Below are 21,246 nucleotides of genomic sequence, written 5' to 3' on the forward strand. Positions count from 1 at the left end.
TAACGAACGAATGCTATAACGAACAAGGTTCTAGAACCAATTAGATTCGTTATAGCATACCCCACTGTATATATATATATGTATATATCTCAATATAATGAACCACAGTTTATATGTAAAATGCATGTAACCCTGACAGGAAAATTTCTGTCTTTAGTTGCTTGGTAGATTACAATGTATACAATCTTTCGGTTTTATTGCTGTGAACTTGAGACTATACTTCACAAAGAAAAATGTTTTGGGTTCTGTTGCTGTAAAATATACATTAAGTCTTGCAAAGGAAATATTTTGGTTCTATTACTGTGCAACAGAGATAACTTTCACAAAGAATAATAAAGTTTCACATTCATTTCATCACAGGTGATTCCATTTTTCATATGAAGAGTTTCTTTTACTTTTTTTTCTTTTATCCTTTTCACCACTGATCGGCTTGTTAGCCACTTGGGCGGTCGGTCACGTCTCTTACGCACTGTTGGCATGCACTAGCTTCTGAATGTATCTGAACCTGCTCCAGTGCTAGTCAAGTCTGGTCTTGAAACAGCTCACACTCGGTGCGGTCACAACACTGGCAGATTGTTCCAAGAGCGCACAACTCTCTCTCTGAAAAAGTTTGCCCTCACAATTGTCAGGACTTGTGGCTTCCTCAACCTTGAGCTGTGACCCCTTGTGGGACAAGCGTTCGCCAGCTCCAGGTATGGACATTGACTGATATGTTTATACACCTCATTTAGATCACCCCTTGCCCGTCTGTAGTATAAGCTCGGCAATTGAAAGGCGTTCTAATCTCTCTGGGTAGCTGAGGTGGTGAAATGCAAGCACCAGTCTGGTGGCCCTCCTTTGGACATTTTCAATCAACTGATAGTCTCTAGCATATCTCGGGAACCAGGCGGGGTGACAGTACTCCAGGCGGGGAAGCACCTCATGGACCATCTAAATATCTGACTGACCTTCTTATAAGACCTAATAATTTAGTTGCTTGATTCACCTTCTCACAATGGCTTGAGAACTTCAGTTCATTGTCAACATTCACGCCCAGGTCCTTTTCTCATTCAGTCTCAATAATGCAGTTTCTTCGTCCCATTGGGACATGATACGCCTCCTTACCGTTTGTACATTCCAGGTACATCCTCTTACACTTCATGATATTGAAGGAGGAGAGCGCCGTGTAAACAATGACATGGTTCTAACCACACCCTGCAACTTACAGCGTACAGTACTTGGCAAATGCTGCAGCTAATGAGAATGGAGAGGGGGGGGGGGGTTACTACTAAGAGCAGAGACGTTACCGAGAGCAAATTCTGGCTTGAATGTAATGTACACCAATACTGACACGTTCCTTGATAAGAGAGAGGAGTTTGAAACACTACTAAGAGTACACCAACCCGATATTGTAGGTGTTTTAGAACTGTTGTACAAGAACAGGAGAATCGACCCAGAGGAATGTGCGTTCAGTATTGCTGGATATGACTCATTTACGAACCTTTCTCAAGAAACTTGCAAGAGGGGTGTGGTTATCTATGCTAGGCAAAACCTTGGAGCCAGCCAGGCGAGGGTACAGGGAGATGATATTTTTGAAGAGTCCAAGTTGTGTAAAATTAAATTAAAGGGGGGGGACTTACTTATCGTCGGGTGTATCTACAGATCCCCAAACTGTGGCCCACTAAATCAAAGGAACTTAAGAACCTTAATAAACAACGCGGCAATGCTCAACCCTAGCCACCTCCTTATCATGGGGGACTTCAACTATATATAGGCTATACTGTACAGTATATATATATATATATATATATATATATATATATATATATATATATATATATATATATATATATATATATATATATATATATATATATATATATGTGTGTGTGTGTGTGTGTGTGTAATTTAGGGAAGTTTGGGGTAATTCACACAGAGGTCGGGGTTAAAGAATTATTTTAGTGGAAACCCTGCTGGGCTTTAATCAGCCCTTGAACAATTATCAAGAACACTGGCGGAATCCTACACAGACCACTGGCCTCTTTACCTAAGTGTGGCCACCTCTTGTGGGTGACCATTAGGTAAATAACGTAAGTAAATATATTAAAATAGTTGATGATAAAGAAACACCCGTTTTCTACAGATGACGGCGGCCATCACGTGTGTAACCGACCTGTGTATCCCACGTAAACAGATATGTCAGCCGAGGGGGAGAGCTGGACCTGAAGTACTCCATGGTAACTATCTCTTCTTTGTTTAGGGGAGGAGGGTTGTAATTTAATTGTTCAAGTATATAAACATTTCGTACTTGTGCTGAGGTAGGTGTGTAGTTTTGAATATAATTTTATTTGATTTGTATATGTTGTGGAGGGTGTTAGTGGAGGAGTGATAGTTGTGTGCCGCTTACACTGGACCCCATGGTTGTTCACCCCGGGTATTACAAGAGACTCAGTGTTGTTGTATCAGTCAAGGTGGAAGGCAGTGCACAGTGGTTTTAAGAGGAGGAAAAATTTTTACTGCTGACTCTAGGAATGTCTTAAGAAAAGAAAAAAGTGGATACATTAAACAAGTGTGAAAAGAACAAATTTTGGCGAATACCACCATCTTGTGCAGGAGCTTTACGTTGATGAAGAAAAGTTTTGATAATATTTCAGATTGTCTCATGCTCAGTTCAATGAAGTAATATTAAAAATTGAAAAGGATATAAAAAAAAAAATAGATACAAAATACAGACAGTCCATAAGCCCCAAGGCCTGAAGCAGGGTGATAGCTGCCATCTCTCTCAACTGTCAGTTCCAGACTGCCAAAATGCTCTAGTGTGTATGAGCGGTGAAGCCACGCCGAGAATAAATTGCGAAGGAGGCAATATGGGGTGGTACCTATATATCTGATGCACGTGTTGGATATGTACAATCGCATTCTGTCTGATCAGCCTCATTGAAAAACAGCAGAAGCAATTCAAAGCCACGTAATTTCCATCTGCAGTGTAGTTACCATTGCCTCCGGTGTGAAACAGCCTTTTGGGTCACTTGACCCAAGTTCTTGAACAAAACATTTGCTTTACTTTTTACTTTTAAAACTTTTCAGTTGGTGTTGAGCAGCTACCAGTTAGGTTAATATTTAGAAGTTGCCATGCACAGAAATTACAATGGAAAATAAGTTTTTATAATGTTTTTCATCGTGTTCAGTGGCGGCTCGTGCATAGGGCTGCAGAGCTGCAGTCCCCCCAGACACCCACTGCCAGGCGTATGATTCCTTTAGAGAGACAGCTGAATAATACACTACCAACAAATATATCATTTTATATGTTATTTAATTATTTTCAATACGTTGCTAAGTGAATTTTCATTAAAATCAGACCAAAATTTAAGTTACTTTCATAGTTGCTGTCAATGCTGTACGATTGATGTCTGTTATTAATTGGCGCCGCCGCCGCACAATGAGCTGCACTTGAAGCAGCTCAGTCTCGTACAACGTGTTTACATTGCGTGTGGACGGTGTGGTTAAATCGTGCTTTCTTTAATTACCCTTTGACGATGGAAAATCGAGTGAAGTATTTGCAAAACATCAACTTTTCCCAGCTGACATTAAATGAAAAGACTGAAATCAAAGCAAGAGGAAGACCTACACCAGTTTTATCCATTCAACAGAACAGTACAAGCAGGAACAAAGAATATACACGCCAGTTTAACATCAGTGTTTATCAGAAATTTTGCTACATCGAAGAGCAGACACGCCGACTTTATTTTCAATTAATACTGGTCCATCACCACCAACACTACTACCATGCCCTGGGAATTCGTGGACATCAACTACAACTCATACCTGAGGTAGGTCAAATTTGTGTATCCTACTGTTGTGTGAGGCTTGCAGTCCCTCCATTTTATTTTTCACAAGTGGCCACTGATCGTATTGCATATGAATCTGACCTTCATTTCTATTTGAAATGGTTTATTATGGAGATATGATCTTCCTCCCCAATTATTAACAGTATTGGTTGCCAAAAGTGAGCAGGGCTTTGGGTAAAGGTGGAGGAGACTGTTATAGCACCAAAAGGAATTTATGATATTGCACCAAATTTTCCGGAGATGCTTGGATGATACAGAATAATAAAATTGAAGTGACAACATTGTAGTTATTTGTTTCTTTTTAGCCTAGCCTTTGATCATTAATTACTTGTTAGTGGGCAGGGCATGAATGAATGATTATAAATATTATTTTAGCACCTCAACAGCCAAGGTCATATGGCACCCGAGATATTAATGGTAAAAGGTTAAACTAAAATTAAAATGACGGAGCAGGTCTTGAAAGAAGAGGGAAATAACTGGGTAAAAACACTTCAAACACTGATCACATGGCTGCAGTTTCATGTCATCCTTTACAGGCAAAAAAAAAAAAAAATTACCGATACTATAATTATGGTGCTACTTACAGTATTTGATAATGTGTCTGGCCATCTTGTATTAAGTTGGGTAGGGCTTGAAAGGGTGAAGTATTTTACAGTGTATAAATGATTAATTTACATATGATTTTGTGTTTTTACAGGAGAGTAATGGTAATATCAGCACTCCCAATGGGGGTCAAGGTGAAGATAAGGCACCTAGTCGACCTACTGCAGGAGGAGGAGGAGGAGGTTTGGAAAAGCTGACACGAGAGGAACTCATAACAAAATGTCGGAGCTTGTTGACTCTTGCTCACAAGGCCAAGTCTGCCAAAGATGGTAAGACCGAGTAGGTTGAATTATTGCCATCAAGGAGAATGGCCTTAAGATTTTCCTTATGAAGTTGATTATTATTTCTTTTGAGATTGGTTGTTCAGTAGTGGACAAAACCACCTGAAAGTATTGTTCTGACTACTTTAACACTTAATTACCTCTCTGCATTTATTGATTTAAAGTAGCTACAGTAATTTATTTTTTCTTGGTTTGATAAGGGTAGCCATGCATTTAAACTGAACTATCCATACAATCTTAACAAGGGAGCAGTAAAAAATTATTTTGGGTACAAATAAGTTTGGAATTTGAGAGGTCACTGCTTTGAACTGTAGGAAAAATTAGTTTTAAATACTGTATATAGTGTTCATTTGTTGTTTTTAGAAGTGAAAAATGCAAACATGATTATTTTTCTCATCAAATAGAAATGGCTGCTGAGTTAAAACAGGTAAAATTTGCTTCAAGGCAAGCTGAGGTGGCAAACCAAAAGCTTGGGGAAGAGGCTGATGCTTTGAGGGAGATGGTGGCCAACCTGACAGAAGGAAAGGTGGCTCTTACTACCAAGGTAAGTGGTTGACTCTTTTGTTACTTCACTCATTTTAATGTTTCAGTTTGACAAAGATTGTACATTACTGTATAATAAAATGACAGTGTAATGCTGGTGGATTAAGTCAATAGGTGCAGTATTTGGGGGCCTTCTTGTACAAGAGGAAAACCATAAGTAAACAATTCTATTAAATTAGTATTAATGTACCTGTACTGTATGTATGACAGGTTGTTTCTCTGATAATTCTTCTAACTTCCTTCTACTTTTGCAAGAAAGGACTTGAAAGTGAAAAAAATACAGTAAATATTAATTGAGATGCTAAACACATCAGCATTCCCACAGTCTTGCCACTACTTCACCTGTGAGCCATGATAACTGAAACACTGCATATATTCTAGTGTTTTATTTAAATCTTAGTTAACCACTCTCATTACTGTACAGTACATTATTATATGTTGATTTTGTTTAATTGTTTATAAACTGACTTGGTTCATTAGAAAAAGCCCTAAGATGCCTGTCCATGTGGATCTTCATAAATTGTGGACTGCCTGTACTGTAGTACAGTATACAAAAGTTCAAAACCAATATTGTGTCAAAAGTTAAAACCCCAGATTTGACCCCTTAATGGTGTTTGGTAATACAGTACATTACAGTACAGTGCATGATTTGGAGCTTTATTATGAGGCAGGTTCCAGTAGCTGTGTGATAAATTTTAGTTTGGTATAGTACTGTATACATACTGTTTTATGAATTTCATTTGTATAATTGATGACTTGAGTAAGCAGCACTTTACCATTGGCAGATTGAGAGTCTTCAGAGGCAGTTAAAGGTTTCTTCTAGTGAGGTGGAATCTCTTCAGGCAATAGAACAAGACTTAGTCATGGATAGAAACCATCTAGAGGGTGAAAATTCTCAGTTAGCAGAGGATAATATGAGGAACATAAAAAAATTGAAAGAATTCCAGATTTCTGCTGCTAAGAAATCAGAGCTTCTAGAACATGCATGGAATACAGAAAGAATTGCTTTAGAGGTCTGTACAGTTAGTTAATTAAATTTGCATGTTGTTCTGAATTGATATGGGAGTAGAAAAGGTAGAGTAGTAGCTTTAGTGATGTTCAGCAATAAAATTAGAGGTAATATCTTCTTTAAAGTAGTGCACAACTGGTACAGACATACCACATCCACCAGTGCATTAATACCACCCATTGATTTTGTTGTATAGTAACCTTATTCACTGGTACTTGGTAGATTTTCATGACAGCAGCAGTCCACAAGAAGTTGTATGTGGTTTTGTGCTCTGTAATCTAACAAAACTTGCCTTGTATATTGTAGAAGTAAAGCCTTGTAGATAATGGATAGAAAGGTATGTCTGTGTGTTCTACATCTCTTGCACAGTCGACCTGTAGGACGATACCCAAGAGGGTTTTGAAGGGTTTGATTGAACCCATCTTGATGAAATAAGGGCTCCTGTGGAATAGTTTACATTTATGCATAGGCTGTACTAGGGTTTGTACAGTCAGCCAAAGATGCATCGACCCCACCCTTGCTCTCGTACTCGCAATTTTACCTGGCAATACTTGGTGATCCGTGGGGTGCTGGTGCAGGGATACTGCGTGCCATTATTGTATAAGTTGAGTCTATTACACAGTGTCTTGCCTCTAACTTACAATAAATTATATTATATAATGCTCATTGTAAAGAGAAATAATTCCTTCATGGAACACTCAAGATTAAATGTGGAAAATATTTTTCTTGAAATTTGATGTGAGAATACAGTCACCCCTCCGTTAACGAACTCAATCCGTTCCAGAAGGTCGTTCGTTAACCGAAAAGTTCGTTAACCGAAACCATTGTTTCAATGGGTTTTTGGGTACGGTAATTGATTCCAGCTCACCGAAAATTTCCTAAATTCAACAAAAATGGTAGAAAAGTTCACTTACTTTGAGGTGTGTATGTAGAAGGCTCCTGGATGATGATGATGGGATTTAGAATGGGGGTGGAGGAGAAGGAAAAAGAGAAGGCATTGGGGTGGAAGAGAAGTCATCCCATGGCGCCATTTCACCCATAAAATTTTAGCTCTCTTGGTGTAATTCAAGATTATTTTCTTTAAATCAACACAGCACTGCATTATATATTGTCAATATGTAAAATATATTTCAAAATGACCAATAATTTGATTGGAAACACAGAAAAAAAGTGTTTAGTTGAAGAGAGTCTCAAGCAAGATGTTACCTCCAGTGAAAACAGAGAGAGACTAACTCCTGTTTGCTGTGTTAAGAGGCTGGATGCCGCACATTAAACTAGTCACTCTACCTTCAGTTATGTTCAATAATTGTTAAAATGACTAAAAAATTTAATATTAAACTTTTAAAATTATTGAATAGTATAAACTTCTTGATATTTACTAAAATAGTAAGGAATTTAAGCCCTAGAACCGATTAATGTATTGGCGGACTAATACTAAAGCTGGTTGCCCGGTCAGTGCAAGCGAAAACATGTTGAGGTCGGTTCGTAAGAACTTCGTTAACCGAATTTTTTTTCGTTAACCGAATTGAAGATCCTTATGGAAGGCAGTTCGTTAATCGAAATTACGTTAACCGAAGTGTTCATTAAACGAGGGGTCTCTGTATTATGGCGGCCCTGGATGTAGTTGTGGGGTCCATTGACCTGATCCTGAATACTGTCATCAAGAAGATTATCCCTAATCCCCACCCCATCTCAACTCAGGAGATAGGTCTTTCTCCCTGCTTTGTTCTGTTAGTTGGCTGAAGAGGGTCCTAGTACAGTATATCAGCTTCAAGGTTTTGTCTTTTATTTCTGCAATGTGGGTTTTTACTTCATTTACCAGTGTGACCATTTCACTTTCTGAATATTATACTGTATACATATTGTCAACTCACTTCGCTATGTACGTGTTACATTTATTTATTACTGTATTATTTACAGTACTTTATTATTACAGTGCTGTTTGTACATTTAAACAAATATTTGTTTGCACAGTAATTACAAATATAATATTTTCTCTAGCAGTCAAGGTATGTCAACTGAGTATGTTTGTTGTTTGCAATAATGAGGAACAATGTTTGGAACAATCCAAATAGGGTGCAAAAACTGAACAGAAAATGAACAAATAATCGAACACAAAAATTAGGAAATTGCCAAACAATGTCAAAATGTACCATATACAATACAATACAGCATTTTATAGTATAAAGTATACTATAAAGCTTTAAAATAAGAAAGATGAAGACCACTGGGAAGTGAACGTTTGTATTGAGGCAGTGTGCTGTAACTGTGGCCAGCTGCACTCTCCCTCCTCCCTATGTGACATCCCAGCCATCTTGACTCTTGTAATACAGCCCTATTTTTATATACGTATAGTCAACTAAACTTATATAGTGGTCATCATGCTATATTGTATGCATACAATATATGTCTTTCTTAACTGTGATGCTGTCCAGTGAAGGTTAATGCATGTTATGCTGTCAACAGCTTTAACATTTACTCATATAAGGTGTTAAAGGGGGCAGTACTAACTCATATACCACATTGCATCTCGCATACACTAAGGCCATCACACATTTGATATCTAAACTAAACCTTATATTTCCTGTGTAATATTTAGTCAAAATGGTTTCATCTGAAATTACCATATGAGTCAGTACCCAGGTTGGATATTATTGGTAAGATGTAATGCATAGCACTGTTAAAGCCATTTTTATTGGTAGTAATACTATAGTATATACAGTAAGGATCTCATTAATTAAGTACTGTATTACAGGAAAGAGTGGAAAATCTACAAGCACAGGTTGGCCAGGTGGACATCCTCAAGACAAAGTGTAAGAAACTTCTTGATGAAAAGTCGACTCTTGAAGAGGAGTTGAAAAGACAACAGAAACTTGTAGCTAAAGGTATCAAGATACAGGGTGAGCTGAATACTTTGAAAGAAGAGAAAAAAGCATCAGAGATTATCCTGGAGAGTACTAAGAATGACAAGAAATGTCTTGAGGACAGAGCTAGAAGTCTTGAGAGTCAGGTTTTGAAGTTAAAGAAATTAAATGAAGAAATAGTTATAAGTTCAAAAAAAGATCAGGACAGAATTCACGAACTTGAAAACAATTTGAAAGAACATGACATGTTAATTCCGTGTTCAGAAGATAGTCTTAAAGAATCACAGGAAAAAATATTGAAACTTGAACAGGAGAAGCAGTCCCTTAAAGACATTAACACAGAGTTAAAGAAAGAAAGTGAAGCAGCAGAATCAGATGTAAACACATTAAGGGAGGAGCTGAGAGTAGAAGCAGAGAGGAAAAAACAACTTGAACAGCATCTTGAGGAACTGGAAGCTCAGAAAAGAAATGAATTAGCCAACACTACTGGAGAATTAAATAACCTTAAACAAAAACTTTTAGAAATTGAAAAAAGTAATGAACAGAAAGACTCAGAATTGCAGATATTATTACAAGAAAAATCTTATATTGAAAAGTCCATGCAAGATGAAATTCAAAATTTTAAATTAAAGGAAGAACTTTTGAGACAAGAAAAAACACAAAGTGAAGGGAAATTGGAAGAACTGCATGTTGATGTAGAAAACCTTCAAGGAAAACTTAATGCCATGGAAGAAAAACTGGAAAAAAGTAATACATGTAATAGAGAGGTAATGGAAAAAGTAAGTAATTTAGAAAGGGAGAAAAATGATGTAACTGAACAACTGAAAAATGAGAACAATAGACTTAATGAGCAGTTGATCCAGATAGACAATGAACACAGCAATTTGATAAAAAACAACTCAAGATGTGAAGAGTTGACTGCACAAGTAGATGAACTTAATAATGAAAAAAACAAGTTATTGGAAACATGTGAAGACCTAGAGAACAAACTGTCTCATATAAGGGAAAATTTAGATATTGTTCAGAAGGAAAAAATTAATTTAGATGTTGAATTTTCAAAATCGGTTAGTGCATTAGAAAAAACTGCAGTGGAAGAGAAAGCAAGAGCTGATCAGTTGGCTACAGATATAAAAGAACTAAAATCCCAAAATACAGAATTTACTTCTAGAGTGGAACAGTTGCAGAATGAAGCTGAAAATATGAAAACTTTCTCAGACATATTACAGAACACTGGAATATCCTTAACATCAGTGTGTAGGGAGGTGTACCCTATGTTAAGCAAGAATTTGCTTCCAGCTGACCAGGAAGATCTTGTAGCCAAATTACAAAGTGTACAGGAAGTACTCATTACAGCACTCAGTAAGAAAGATAGATTTAAATCTGGGGAAGATGTTCAACATTTAATTGTTGCTCTTGAACAGATTCAGGATCATAGTAAGAACTTGATTCACTCAAGGGATTGCACAACTTGGGACTTATTTTCTTCAAGCTTTGAAAGTATTACTAAGAACTTAATATTGTTCTACCTTAATTCAACACAGGCACTTGATGTGGAGGAGAATAGTTTTATGGTAGAAAAGTGTAAGAAAACATCATCAGCATTTGCCAAGCTTTGTGACACTCTGAAAGAAGAAAGATTCAAATTCATTCAGGTTTCAACCACACTGGAAGACTTGACGACACAAAAGAACCAGCTTGAAAATCAGATCGCTGAGGCAGTAAAAGAAAAACAGTTGAGTCAGTCCTTGGAAAAGGAAAAATTACAAATGGAAGAGAATATCTGTAATTTGGAAGCAAAGTTGTTCTCTTCAGAAAACAGAAGAGCTGAACTAGAAAGTAAAATAACATCTGGGGATAATCATAAAGAAGAACTTGTTAATAACTTACGACAGGAGTTAAAAACTGTTAAAGAAGAAAGAGAAGCTCTTATGCTTAAGTGTAAAGGTTCTGTTACAGAAAAAATACATTTTAACAATTTACTTAAAAAACAAACTGAAGATCTTCAAAATCTTCTTAGAGAAAAGGAGGCTTTAGTTTCTGAGAAGGTAGTCAGAGAAAATAAGATTGAAAGCTTGGAAAACACATCAGAAGATGTGATTAGGCAGCATGCTGCTAATGAGAAAAGTTGGTTAGATGAAAAGCATGACTTAGAGGAGAAACTCACAACACTATCAACAGAGAAACTTAAACTTAAACAAGATTATGCTTCCCTTACTGTGAGTAAACAGTCAGTGGAAGACAATTTGAATCAAGAAAAAAGTTTGTTAGAAGAAAAATTAAACTCTATTATTAAAGAACAAGATAGTCAACTCAGAGAAGCAGAAAGTATAAGGTGTGAAAATGTTGTCCTGCAGAAGAAGACAGAAGAGCTTGAGGTGAAGACCAGGGAGCTACATGATGAAGTGGTGAGGCTCCAGAGTAATGAGAAGATGGCAGAGCAGGAAATACAGGTGAGTAATTTAAAGGTTTTCATGTAGCATAACTGATAGCTCAACTTGGTATGATATGGACCTGTCAGTTAGTATGGTGGTTAGGGAGTTGTTTCACATTCCACATGAGGGCATGAGCAAGTGTATGTTGCTGTGTTTGTACTCTTTTTATCCTTTTCTTGTCGTCTTCTACAGTATTATATGCAAAAATATATGAAATTGTTTATAGTGTTCCCTCTTGTACTATAGAAGTGATCATATAAAAATCCATTACACCTGAGGAGAGATTTCTGAATGCTGTTAGAAATTTAATCTCTACCTTATCATTTCAGCACAAAGCAATAGTTTGAAGAATAAAATGACCACAGGAGTTGCTGTGATGTACAGTATTCATATCATGGCTAACATTCATGTAAATTTTACTTACAATATTTTAAGAACTTTTCATAGAAAGACATATGTAAACCTTTAATATAACTCCTATCTTTCTGAATTGCTAATGATATAGGAAATATTTTTGCATATTTAGGGTGTTCTTATTGATAGAGATGGCAAAATTAAATTTAGTTGTTGTTTTATTCAAGTCTTTTTTCCAACTGTGATACTGGGTGGCTAGGTGGAGGCTGATTTTTCTTAAGAGTACCATAGTGTGGACTGTAATGAATGAAATATCTCAGTGTTTAGTCATCCTGTTTTTCACAGGGTTTGAGAAATGAGAAAGAGGACTTAGAGAAGACACTAAAGGATGCAGAAAACCATAAAGTTCAGCTTGATTCCAATATTGAAGCCTTAACTGGTCGATCTGAGGAGCTGCTGACGGAGCTGAACCAGATGAACAAGGTCCTGCGTGAGAGAGGAGAAAGGATATCCCGGTTAGAGGTCACTAACAAAGAAAAATCAGAGGAACTAGAGAGAACCTCCTCACTTTTAAAGGAGTTGCAAATGAAGGTATGTTGATTATCTTTTGTATTATGGGTCCAACCCCCCAAATCTAGCTTCCCCAGGACCAGACTGGTATACAGGTATCCCTCGAGATACAAATACCGGTAGGTTAGGCTCCAAAAACAAATTTTTGGGGTGAATTTTCGTATCTCAAATAGAAAATCATATGGGAAAGAATGGGTTTTGACCCCCAATGACTAAAATGTCCCAATTTCATACCCAAAAAACACGAAATTGGTTCTCAAACAAGAAAACACATCTCTAACTAATGATAAATAGTAAACAACTTCTGTAATTTACTACCTAACACATTATTAACATACAATCTGCTGCTAAAACTATTAAGGAAAAGCTAAATTAATGTTTAACGCAGCCGCCAGCCACGCCATTTGCGTAGATGCTGGCTGCTTCTCGCGTGGCCACCTTCAAGTGTCACCATAGCAACCAACCCAGCCACCTCTGCTGACTCTAAGCAGTGCTCCCTCCCCTGCTTTCACACACAAAGAAATATTTATTCCCTTTTTGTTTTTTTACCTTATGATAGTTCCTTCTTTTACTTTTTTCACGTTATGTATGTAAGATTGTGTGTGCATGTAAATGAATAAAAAAGTGAAAAGCTAAGTTTATTTATGCAATATTACGAGTTGAAAATAACTATAAAATGACCCCCCCAGTTCATCTTGCTCTCTCTTGCTGGTGCATGAAGAAATGTTTATGACCTTATGAAAATTATTATTATTATTATTTTTTTTTTTTTTTGCACATTTTGTATGTTGGATTGTGTGTGCTTGTAACTGGATGAAAAAAAAATCAAGTTTTGATTATATAACAGAAATTATGAGTTGAAAAATAACCATAACATAACTCCAACCTCAGCGTGGTAAGAGCACGCTAAGGGGAGGGGGGGTGTGGCCGCCCAAGCTGACTCCAGGGGGCACGTAATTTCAATATTTGCCAGGACCCAAATTCATATATGCAGTGAAAGCTTTTGTAACACGAAAAAGAGGAGGTAATTTAAGAATTTCGTATACTGTAAGTGTACAGTGGTCCCTCGGTTAACTAACACAATTCGTTCCACAGAGTCTTTCGTTAACCAAAAATTTCGTTAACCGAATCCATTGTTTCAATGGGATATTGGGTAAGTGGTTCCAGCTCACAGAAAAGTACATACAAAGTAAAAACAAAATGCAGTAAAGTACACTTACTTTGAGGTGTGTATGTAGAAGGTTCCTGGTTGATGATGATGATGATGATGGGAATTAGAAGTGGGGGTGGAGGAGAAGGGAGAAGAGAAGGAAGTGGGGATGGAGGATAAATCACCTTTCAGGGGACCCATGCTTGATGCAGTAATTTTACCAATAAAATTTTAAGTTCACTAGGTGTAATTCAAGATTATTTTATTTAAATCAACACAGCACTGCGCTATATATCATCAATACGTTAACTAAATTTCAAAATGACCAATAATTTTAATGTAAAAATGCAAAATATTCAAGACACCAACAAAATCAATGCTCACTCCACTGTAAACAAAGCCAAACTGACGCCTGGTGGGTGAGTCAAGCAGCTGATGGGCGCACAAAAAACTAGTCCCCTGTACTGCATATATTATCAATATGTTAACTAAATTTAAAAATCACTATTAATTTTAATATAAAAAATGCAAAAATATTAAAGAGCATAACTTTCTTGATATTTAATCCACTGCAAACGAATGTAAACATAGTGCAGATTACTGAATTGGCAATTTAGCCCATCAGCTGATGCTCACAACAAAATGTGTTTGTCGTAAGGATTTCGTTAATCGAAGGTTTGTTCGTTAACTGAATTGAAGATCCTTATGGGAGGTAATTCATTAACCGAAATTTCGTTAATTGAACTGTTCGCTAACTGAGGGACCACTGTATTTTCGTATCAAAAGTTCATATCTCGAGGGATACCTGTATAGCGAATTTCGTTATACAGTAGGGATGTTTGTACATGTTTCAGTTGAAATAAGCGATCGTTAGATCATTAATTCAACTCCTTATAAAGGTCCTTCTTACACACACACACACACACACACACAATTTTTTTTTGGGGGGGGGGGGTTAGCCCACCCGGGCACAGGTCACTGACCCACATCGAGGCCTGGGGGCGAAAATATAATAATAATACAGGGTAGTAATAATAATAATTCATAGTACTGTAAATAAAATTTATAATAAAAAATAAAAAAATTAAAAAAAAAATAATAAAATAATAATAATAATAATAATAATAATAAAGAACCATAAAGAAACACAAAAATGAAAAAAAGATCAAAAGTGAGAAATTATATACTGTATGTATGTTGTGTTGTCAGTAATAAGAGAAACAATTGAGACCCTGCAATTGGGTGTAAATGAGGCAGAAAATCAGATCAGCAACCTGGGACTTGGTCACAATTTCCGTGATGCCATATGGCAGCAGGGTTTACCATTAGACAATACATTATGCTTCCAATATCTTCCTAGGCGGTAATATCTCCCTGTTTGGTAGCTGCCTATTACCTACTACCTAGTAGTACATACATACATACATACATACATACATACATACATACATACATACATACATGTTCCAAAATCAGTTTCATACTAAACTTTGTTCTCTTGAAGTTACCCCTTGTTTTGAAGTAGGTAATATACATTTGAATTTTCAGGTATGAGAGACCAAGCAATGTTTGGCTCTCTCTGTTATGGATAAAATATATTTGTTATTTGCTGTGTGTTTTATTTCTTTTATTAGATGTATAACAGGGAAGCTGAGTTGGCCAACAAGCAGGAACAGCTACAGACCATCACAGAGAAGTTACAGTCATATAGTAGTGAGTGTGCCCCCACTTCCCCACCTACAGACACCCAACAGATCAGCAAACTAAAGGAAGAGATAGAGAACCTTGAGCAAGAGAGGGCCAGTTTAAAGACGGTAAGTTATTGTTATTTGACTGTGGTGATTTATTTGTTAGTTAATGAGTGTTGCTGGCCTGTGTGAAACAATGGATGGATTATTTAACCCTTAAACAGTAAGGAAGGTGAACCTGATGTGGGCTGCCGTCCCTACAGTGAACATCATGTAATGTTGGGTGCCTTTTAACCCTTAGGCCCTGGGTGACGTTCCAGAACGTCCGACTATTTTCCCGCCTTTTTTTTTTTTTTTTAGTTTTTTTTTTTGATTTAACCCTGTGGGAGGGGGTGTACTGCCAGCAGCACTCTAACCTGGGGCTTAAGGGTTAAGGGCTATATAAGTGACTTGTTGTGGACTCGGAGCACAATAGCAGAACATTTCTAGTCAGTAAGTAAGTTAAAAGAATAAATGGCAGTGAATAAAATAGATGTGGTTGGCACTTTGCTAGACTCACTTCTCCAGTAACCATTGACAACTGTGATTAAAGATGGAAAAATTTTACTTTTGAGAAAAAAAGGAAAAAAATTCAGTACTGTTTAGTGTACTTGTAATGACTTGAGGCTTCTTTAATTTTTCAGACAATTCAGGCACTGGAGAATGAGGTGTCATCTAGTCGTGAGAATGCCGGTGCAGGTCATGATGGCCAGAGTGAGGTCATGAGTACAAGTACTATTAGTCGTGCAGAAGATACACAGAGAATGAAGGAACTGGAGGACACATTCGAGGAAAGATATATGAAGGTAAACTGTATTGTTCAGTGAACCTCACTCAGTATTAACACGTTTTATATTTGCAGTTTGGATTATTCATGGAGGGGTTCTTTGCATACCTACATTATTTATATTTGTGGTGCATAAACTTCTTTAATCATGGAATCAACTCATGGTGTATCTTTAATTTCTATTGAAAAATAGGATTTGGGGCTGGAGGCCCAAAACCCCTTCCTCATTACCAATAACTTTTTGTACATTCATCAAAATATTCACATAACCTATTTCATTTATCCAATAGCTTACTTAAATTTATGTATGTTTGAATTTTTTTACTCTGTAGTTGAATGAATGAAACTAGAAAATATTTATCATGGCTTATGCCAATTGATCCTTCATTCTGTGTTATTGGACAGGGAGTGGAGGGGAGATAGTATCTCCCAATACTGTATAGTATAGGCCTAACTCATAACAAATGATACCCTCCATCATTTATTCATATTAATCACTTATCCTATTTTTGCCAACACTTAGCAAACTGTGAACAAAAGTGTTTTTTATATAAAACAGCCCATGACAAATGCATATTGAGGGTGATAATATTCATGCACGATTACATTAAAAACTTTAATCATGATATCTGTGATTCCACACATTAGGTTTAAAAAAAATATCACTCATGAGTGTTTAATGCTATATAATAGTGAATACAATACTGTACTATGTTTCAGGTGCTGTAATGTAGTAGATGTTATACAGGGAATTTGCCAGAGATGGTATAAGCATTTAATGCCCTTCTTTGAGTTTAAATCTTATTCTGATAGTGAAATGTACCATTAAAGTGTATTTCTTCCAGCTGAAAAGTGTAGCCATTAAGCTAAAGAAACGTGTAGCCGAACTAACTGCACAGCTGAACTCCTCCGAAGAAAATCGCAATAAATTGGCATCGGAGAAAGAAGATCTTAAGAAGAAGGTGGATGTAGGAGTTAAAGACAATATGAAGGCTGTATCCAAAAACATTCAGGTACTGTGTGGTGAAAATGTCTTAATTATTGTGTGAGGCATAGTTCTGCTTGCTGACAAGTCAATATTAATTTTTTTCCATTACTACTTTCACAATCATATGAAACCCTTTACTGTACAGTACTGTACTGTATTTAGATACAGGGGGTCCTTGATATATGTGGGGGTTGTGTTCCAGAAAATGTTTGCATAAACTGAATTTGTTGTCATGAACTACTGTACAAGTATTACTTAAATGTGAGAAATATGGATGTGTACCACAACCTATAATGTACAGTGGTGCCCTAGACCCATTTTATCACAATTTTGTGACATTCAAACAGTAAAACTACCGTAATACAATGTAATACTTGCACAATTTTTATTAGCTAACCTAGCATAGAGATGACGATGAAACACACAGTTATTGTAAATAAGATGCACAAATATCTGTGTCATTGTTTACTGAATGATGACAAACCAGACAACACACTGAATGTAGGTTAAACACACTGGTAATCACAATAACCTGCCAGAGAATATTGTTACAGTAAGAATTGTAAACTGTTGTTATAATCTGCATGAGCACAAATCATACATATGGTTGCTTCATGAAGGCCCACTGCACCTGTAAAATTGGCAGTGTGATCTCCTTTTTCAAAACATTTAATTGCTTTGTTTGCCACCTCTACCAAAATAGATTTTCTTATCAGTTTCTTTTCACCTTGACCCTAAACCTGTTTTATTCGTCTCTTGCTAGCACCAACACTCTTGCTACTTTTAGTCACTTTGTATTCATGTTGGTGATGACTTATAAGGACAATCAAGAAACAACAGAAATGCCAGTCACTATGATATGTGGGAGACCCCAGAGGACAATGAGAGCATTGGAGGCAGGCAGGGACTGGCGATAATGCACGACCATCCCCAAGGCCACTTGCACCTCTCTACCAAATTTCAACTCTGTCTTCTAAACTGTGGAAATGCATGTGAACCATGGGTGCTAACCTCTGTTATTAAGGAATCACTGTTGACACGTTTAGGCTCACTGCACTATTATTACTAAGTTTTCTAAAAATATTAATTAGGGATCATGATGCTGTATAGTATAGTATTTTATGGCTTTAGAAACACAATTTATAACATATAATATATTATGTTAATAGATATTGATATTATCAGGTACTTCAAGGTGAGATTGACAGACTGCAAGATGAAGTTGATAGTAAAACTAAGGAGCTAAAAGACCAAGGGAAACAACTAAATTCTGCCGCTGAACAGTTAGCAACTGTCAAGTCTGAACTGGCAAATGTGCAAGATGAAAATGAGATTCTGAATAGAACTGTTAAGGTAAGGTAATTTAGGTCTATGTTTGCTTGGTGATGCTAGTGATTGTAAGAGTTGTCTCTTTTTCTACACCTTTAAACTTATTTTGAGAAAATGATGCTTAATGGTGTTTTAGGGTACTAAACCATTAGTTGTTGTTAAGTTTTTTGAAACGATGAAGATAAACCAGACAGATCTTTTGGGTCATTATGTGGAAAGGAACTATAACTGGTGAAGTCTTAAAAACACTGGATAATGAGACATATATATGTGGTAGGTGAAGAAAGGCTTTGAAAGTTACTGTATTTCAGACAAACAACATGCAGAAATGCTATCAGTGCAACCACCTCCCCTCCTGGTTAGGCTGTCTAAAGACACTCATCAAATATTTATAATTTGCAGCTGAGCACCAGCTGCCAGTGTTCATTTACATAAGAGACCATAATAGTTGTGGAAATATTTCATTGTTCTAATATAACTTAGAACAAAAGAAAATATAATATCAATATCATTTTAATGCTCTAACGTGACACAGAAATATAGAAAACATAATATAAAACTTTAAAATAAGAAAAATGAAGAGTGGAAAGTGAATTCTGGGTGGGAGAGGTAGGAGGAAGGGCGGGTGTGGACTGACAGGAAAATTTCCAACTGCATCTCACCTGTGTTATTTTATGGATATTCTTCACCTCAGAATTCCTGGTAGATCTGCAATTTTTTTATTATTTTTTTTACTAAGTTACATGCACACAATCCTACATACAGAAAGTGTCCCCCAAAATAATAATTATTGTAAGTTATAAAAGTTTAAGTATCTAGGGATTTCCACCATGAAGTTATGTTTCAAACATCTGGAGGCCAGGGGATCTACAACTCAGAAAACTGCTGCTAGGGACGGTGCTGCATTCCAAGGCAAGCATCAGTGGAGACTGTGATGCATTGTGTGCACTGACTTATATAATATTGTTTTGCTTTATACTGTATGCTTTCATTATTGCTATTTACATGCTTTTGTTTTTGCTGTTTATATGCCAACAATTTTAAGTTTTAATGTTACAGTGTAAGGGTAAAGCTACTCTTAAGGGTTAATCTAGTGACCTGAACAGAGGCTTTGCAACTAATTACAGTACAGTCAACCCTCACTTTAAGCGGTTAATTCAACCCACAGGGTACCGCGGAAAGTGAGAAACGCGTAAAGTGAACAACATAACATATGGGATTAATTGAAATAGAGACCGGGCCGACCCCCAAACTCCACTTTTTGACGACACACAACTATGTTGTAGTAAAAATATTATCTTAACTTTATGATGGTATGCACACACAATTAATAATTAAGAGAAATATCAATAATATTATTTTTTTTAACACTTACATTAGTAGAAAAAATGGCTGGGCACACGGGGATGGAGGGTTGGTTCCGAGGCAGAGGGCAGATTATTGGCCCTCACCTGTATCACTTGTATCAATTGTATCACTATCCACCACAGAGGCTTGCAGGGCCTCTTTGTCAAACCCCTCAAAGTCCATATAAGTCCATATCCTCACTATAATTATCACTATCACTGACTTGGGCCGGCTGTGGTGGGTGGCGGGTGAAGAACTCGGTAATGTTTTGATGACTGGGCGACCGTGTGCGCACCCTGCTCGCGCCGCTTACACAACATGGCGGAGGGCGGGAGGTTTGGTTCCAAAAATGGCGCGGCTCGCCAGCCGCTCTCCACGTAAAGGGGTACACGCACCGCGGAATGTGAGCATTCCTGTTTCGGCAGGGTACCGCGTAAACGTGGAATGTGGGACCGCGTAAAGCGAGGGTTGACTGTATTGAGTTTATACTGTACATTTAGTGCCTCTTAAGCCTGGCACTCCAAATTCTCTGGAAAAAACACCCTATCCGGTAACTCCAAGGTCCCAAGCATGACGGATAATTGGTCCAATACCTGTACAGTATTTCTTTAGCACATCATTACTCTCTTCTAGTTTTATCATTCCTCTAGTACTGTATTCAGAGTGTTTTCTTGAGAATGCAAGAGGAATTATTCAAGTTTCATATCAGAATAATAATTGTGTCAAGGAAGAGGGTGCCTGAAATTCCTACATATAATGTTGGCAAAAAGAAGGGCATCCAGCCATAAACTTACTTTAGATTTACCTGATGGTAACCAGGACAACAGGTAGTCCCAGCTAACCCATGCAACCATTGAATATGGCTGTGAAATGGTGGTGAGGATTTTATATGTATCATTATTCTTTTCAGTAATAGGAAACATACAAAGTCAAATTTGATTTTAGAAAAGTGACACTTATTATACAGTACTATAATTTCTGTTAAATGACTGAATATTATCCACTCCTTAATTAGAACTTAGAAGTGACAATTTCAAGCCAAGAAGATGCAGCTGGGAGCCTGAGAGGACAAATTACATCATTGGAAAAAAGATTAGCAGCCGAAATTGAAAAGCAGCAAACACTTGAGGACCGCAGAAGGAAAGCAGAAGAGAGAATGGAAGAAGAAAGACAACGAGCAGCTCAATTTGTAAAGGAACTGGAGGAAGTAAAGCAGGTACAGTATTTAGGTTTTAGCATTAACTGTTGAATGAATTGTGACTCTGTAGTTTGTGGCACTAACAGGACTTGATATTTTACAGTGCTTCATCACAGACTATGTTGATGTAATTTTGAGCTTAGAAATAGCTTTGCTTATTGATAAATTTATAAACCATTGTCTAATTTCAAAAGTGGGAAGCATTAATATTTATGACAAAAATTCATGTGTAGAATG

The 21,246-nt window shown here is 36.8% G+C and overlaps 1 protein-coding gene across 5 annotated transcripts in view; it reads left to right on the forward strand.

Moving 5' to 3' along the window:
• Positions 1 to 2,130: 2,130 nt before the first annotated feature.
• Positions 2,131 to 21,246, forward strand: part of LOC121857797 (GRIP and coiled-coil domain-containing protein 2-like) — a 33,640-nt gene continuing 14,524 nt past the window's right edge. For 3 of the 5 annotated variants that reach the window (XM_042354015.1, XM_042354018.1, XM_042354016.1), the window contains exons 1-11: positions 2,131 to 2,216; positions 4,525 to 4,699; positions 5,116 to 5,255; positions 6,040 to 6,267; positions 9,019 to 11,577; positions 12,259 to 12,504; positions 15,268 to 15,447; positions 16,005 to 16,166; positions 16,993 to 17,160; positions 18,321 to 18,488; positions 20,827 to 21,027. In XM_042354015.1, the coding sequence (XP_042209949.1) occupies positions 2,214 to 2,216; positions 4,525 to 4,699; positions 5,116 to 5,255; positions 6,040 to 6,267; positions 9,019 to 11,577; positions 12,259 to 12,504; positions 15,268 to 15,447; positions 16,005 to 16,166; positions 16,993 to 17,160; positions 18,321 to 18,488; positions 20,827 to 21,027 (4,230 nt within the window). In that variant the 5' untranslated portion in view covers positions 2,131 to 2,213. The remainder of the gene's footprint in view (positions 2,217 to 4,524; positions 4,700 to 5,115; positions 5,256 to 6,039; positions 6,268 to 9,018; positions 11,578 to 12,258; positions 12,505 to 15,267; positions 15,448 to 16,004; positions 16,167 to 16,992; positions 17,161 to 18,320; positions 18,489 to 20,826; positions 21,028 to 21,246) is intronic. The other 2 variants (XM_042354017.1, XM_042354019.1) reach the window with 2 other exon arrangements.

The sequence above is a fragment of the Homarus americanus genome, unplaced genomic scaffold, assembly GCF_018991925.1.
Source record: "Homarus americanus isolate GMGI-L3 unplaced genomic scaffold, GMGI_Hamer_2.0 scaffold16712, whole genome shotgun sequence".
Taxonomy (NCBI): Eukaryota; Metazoa; Arthropoda; class Malacostraca; order Decapoda; family Nephropidae; genus Homarus; species Homarus americanus.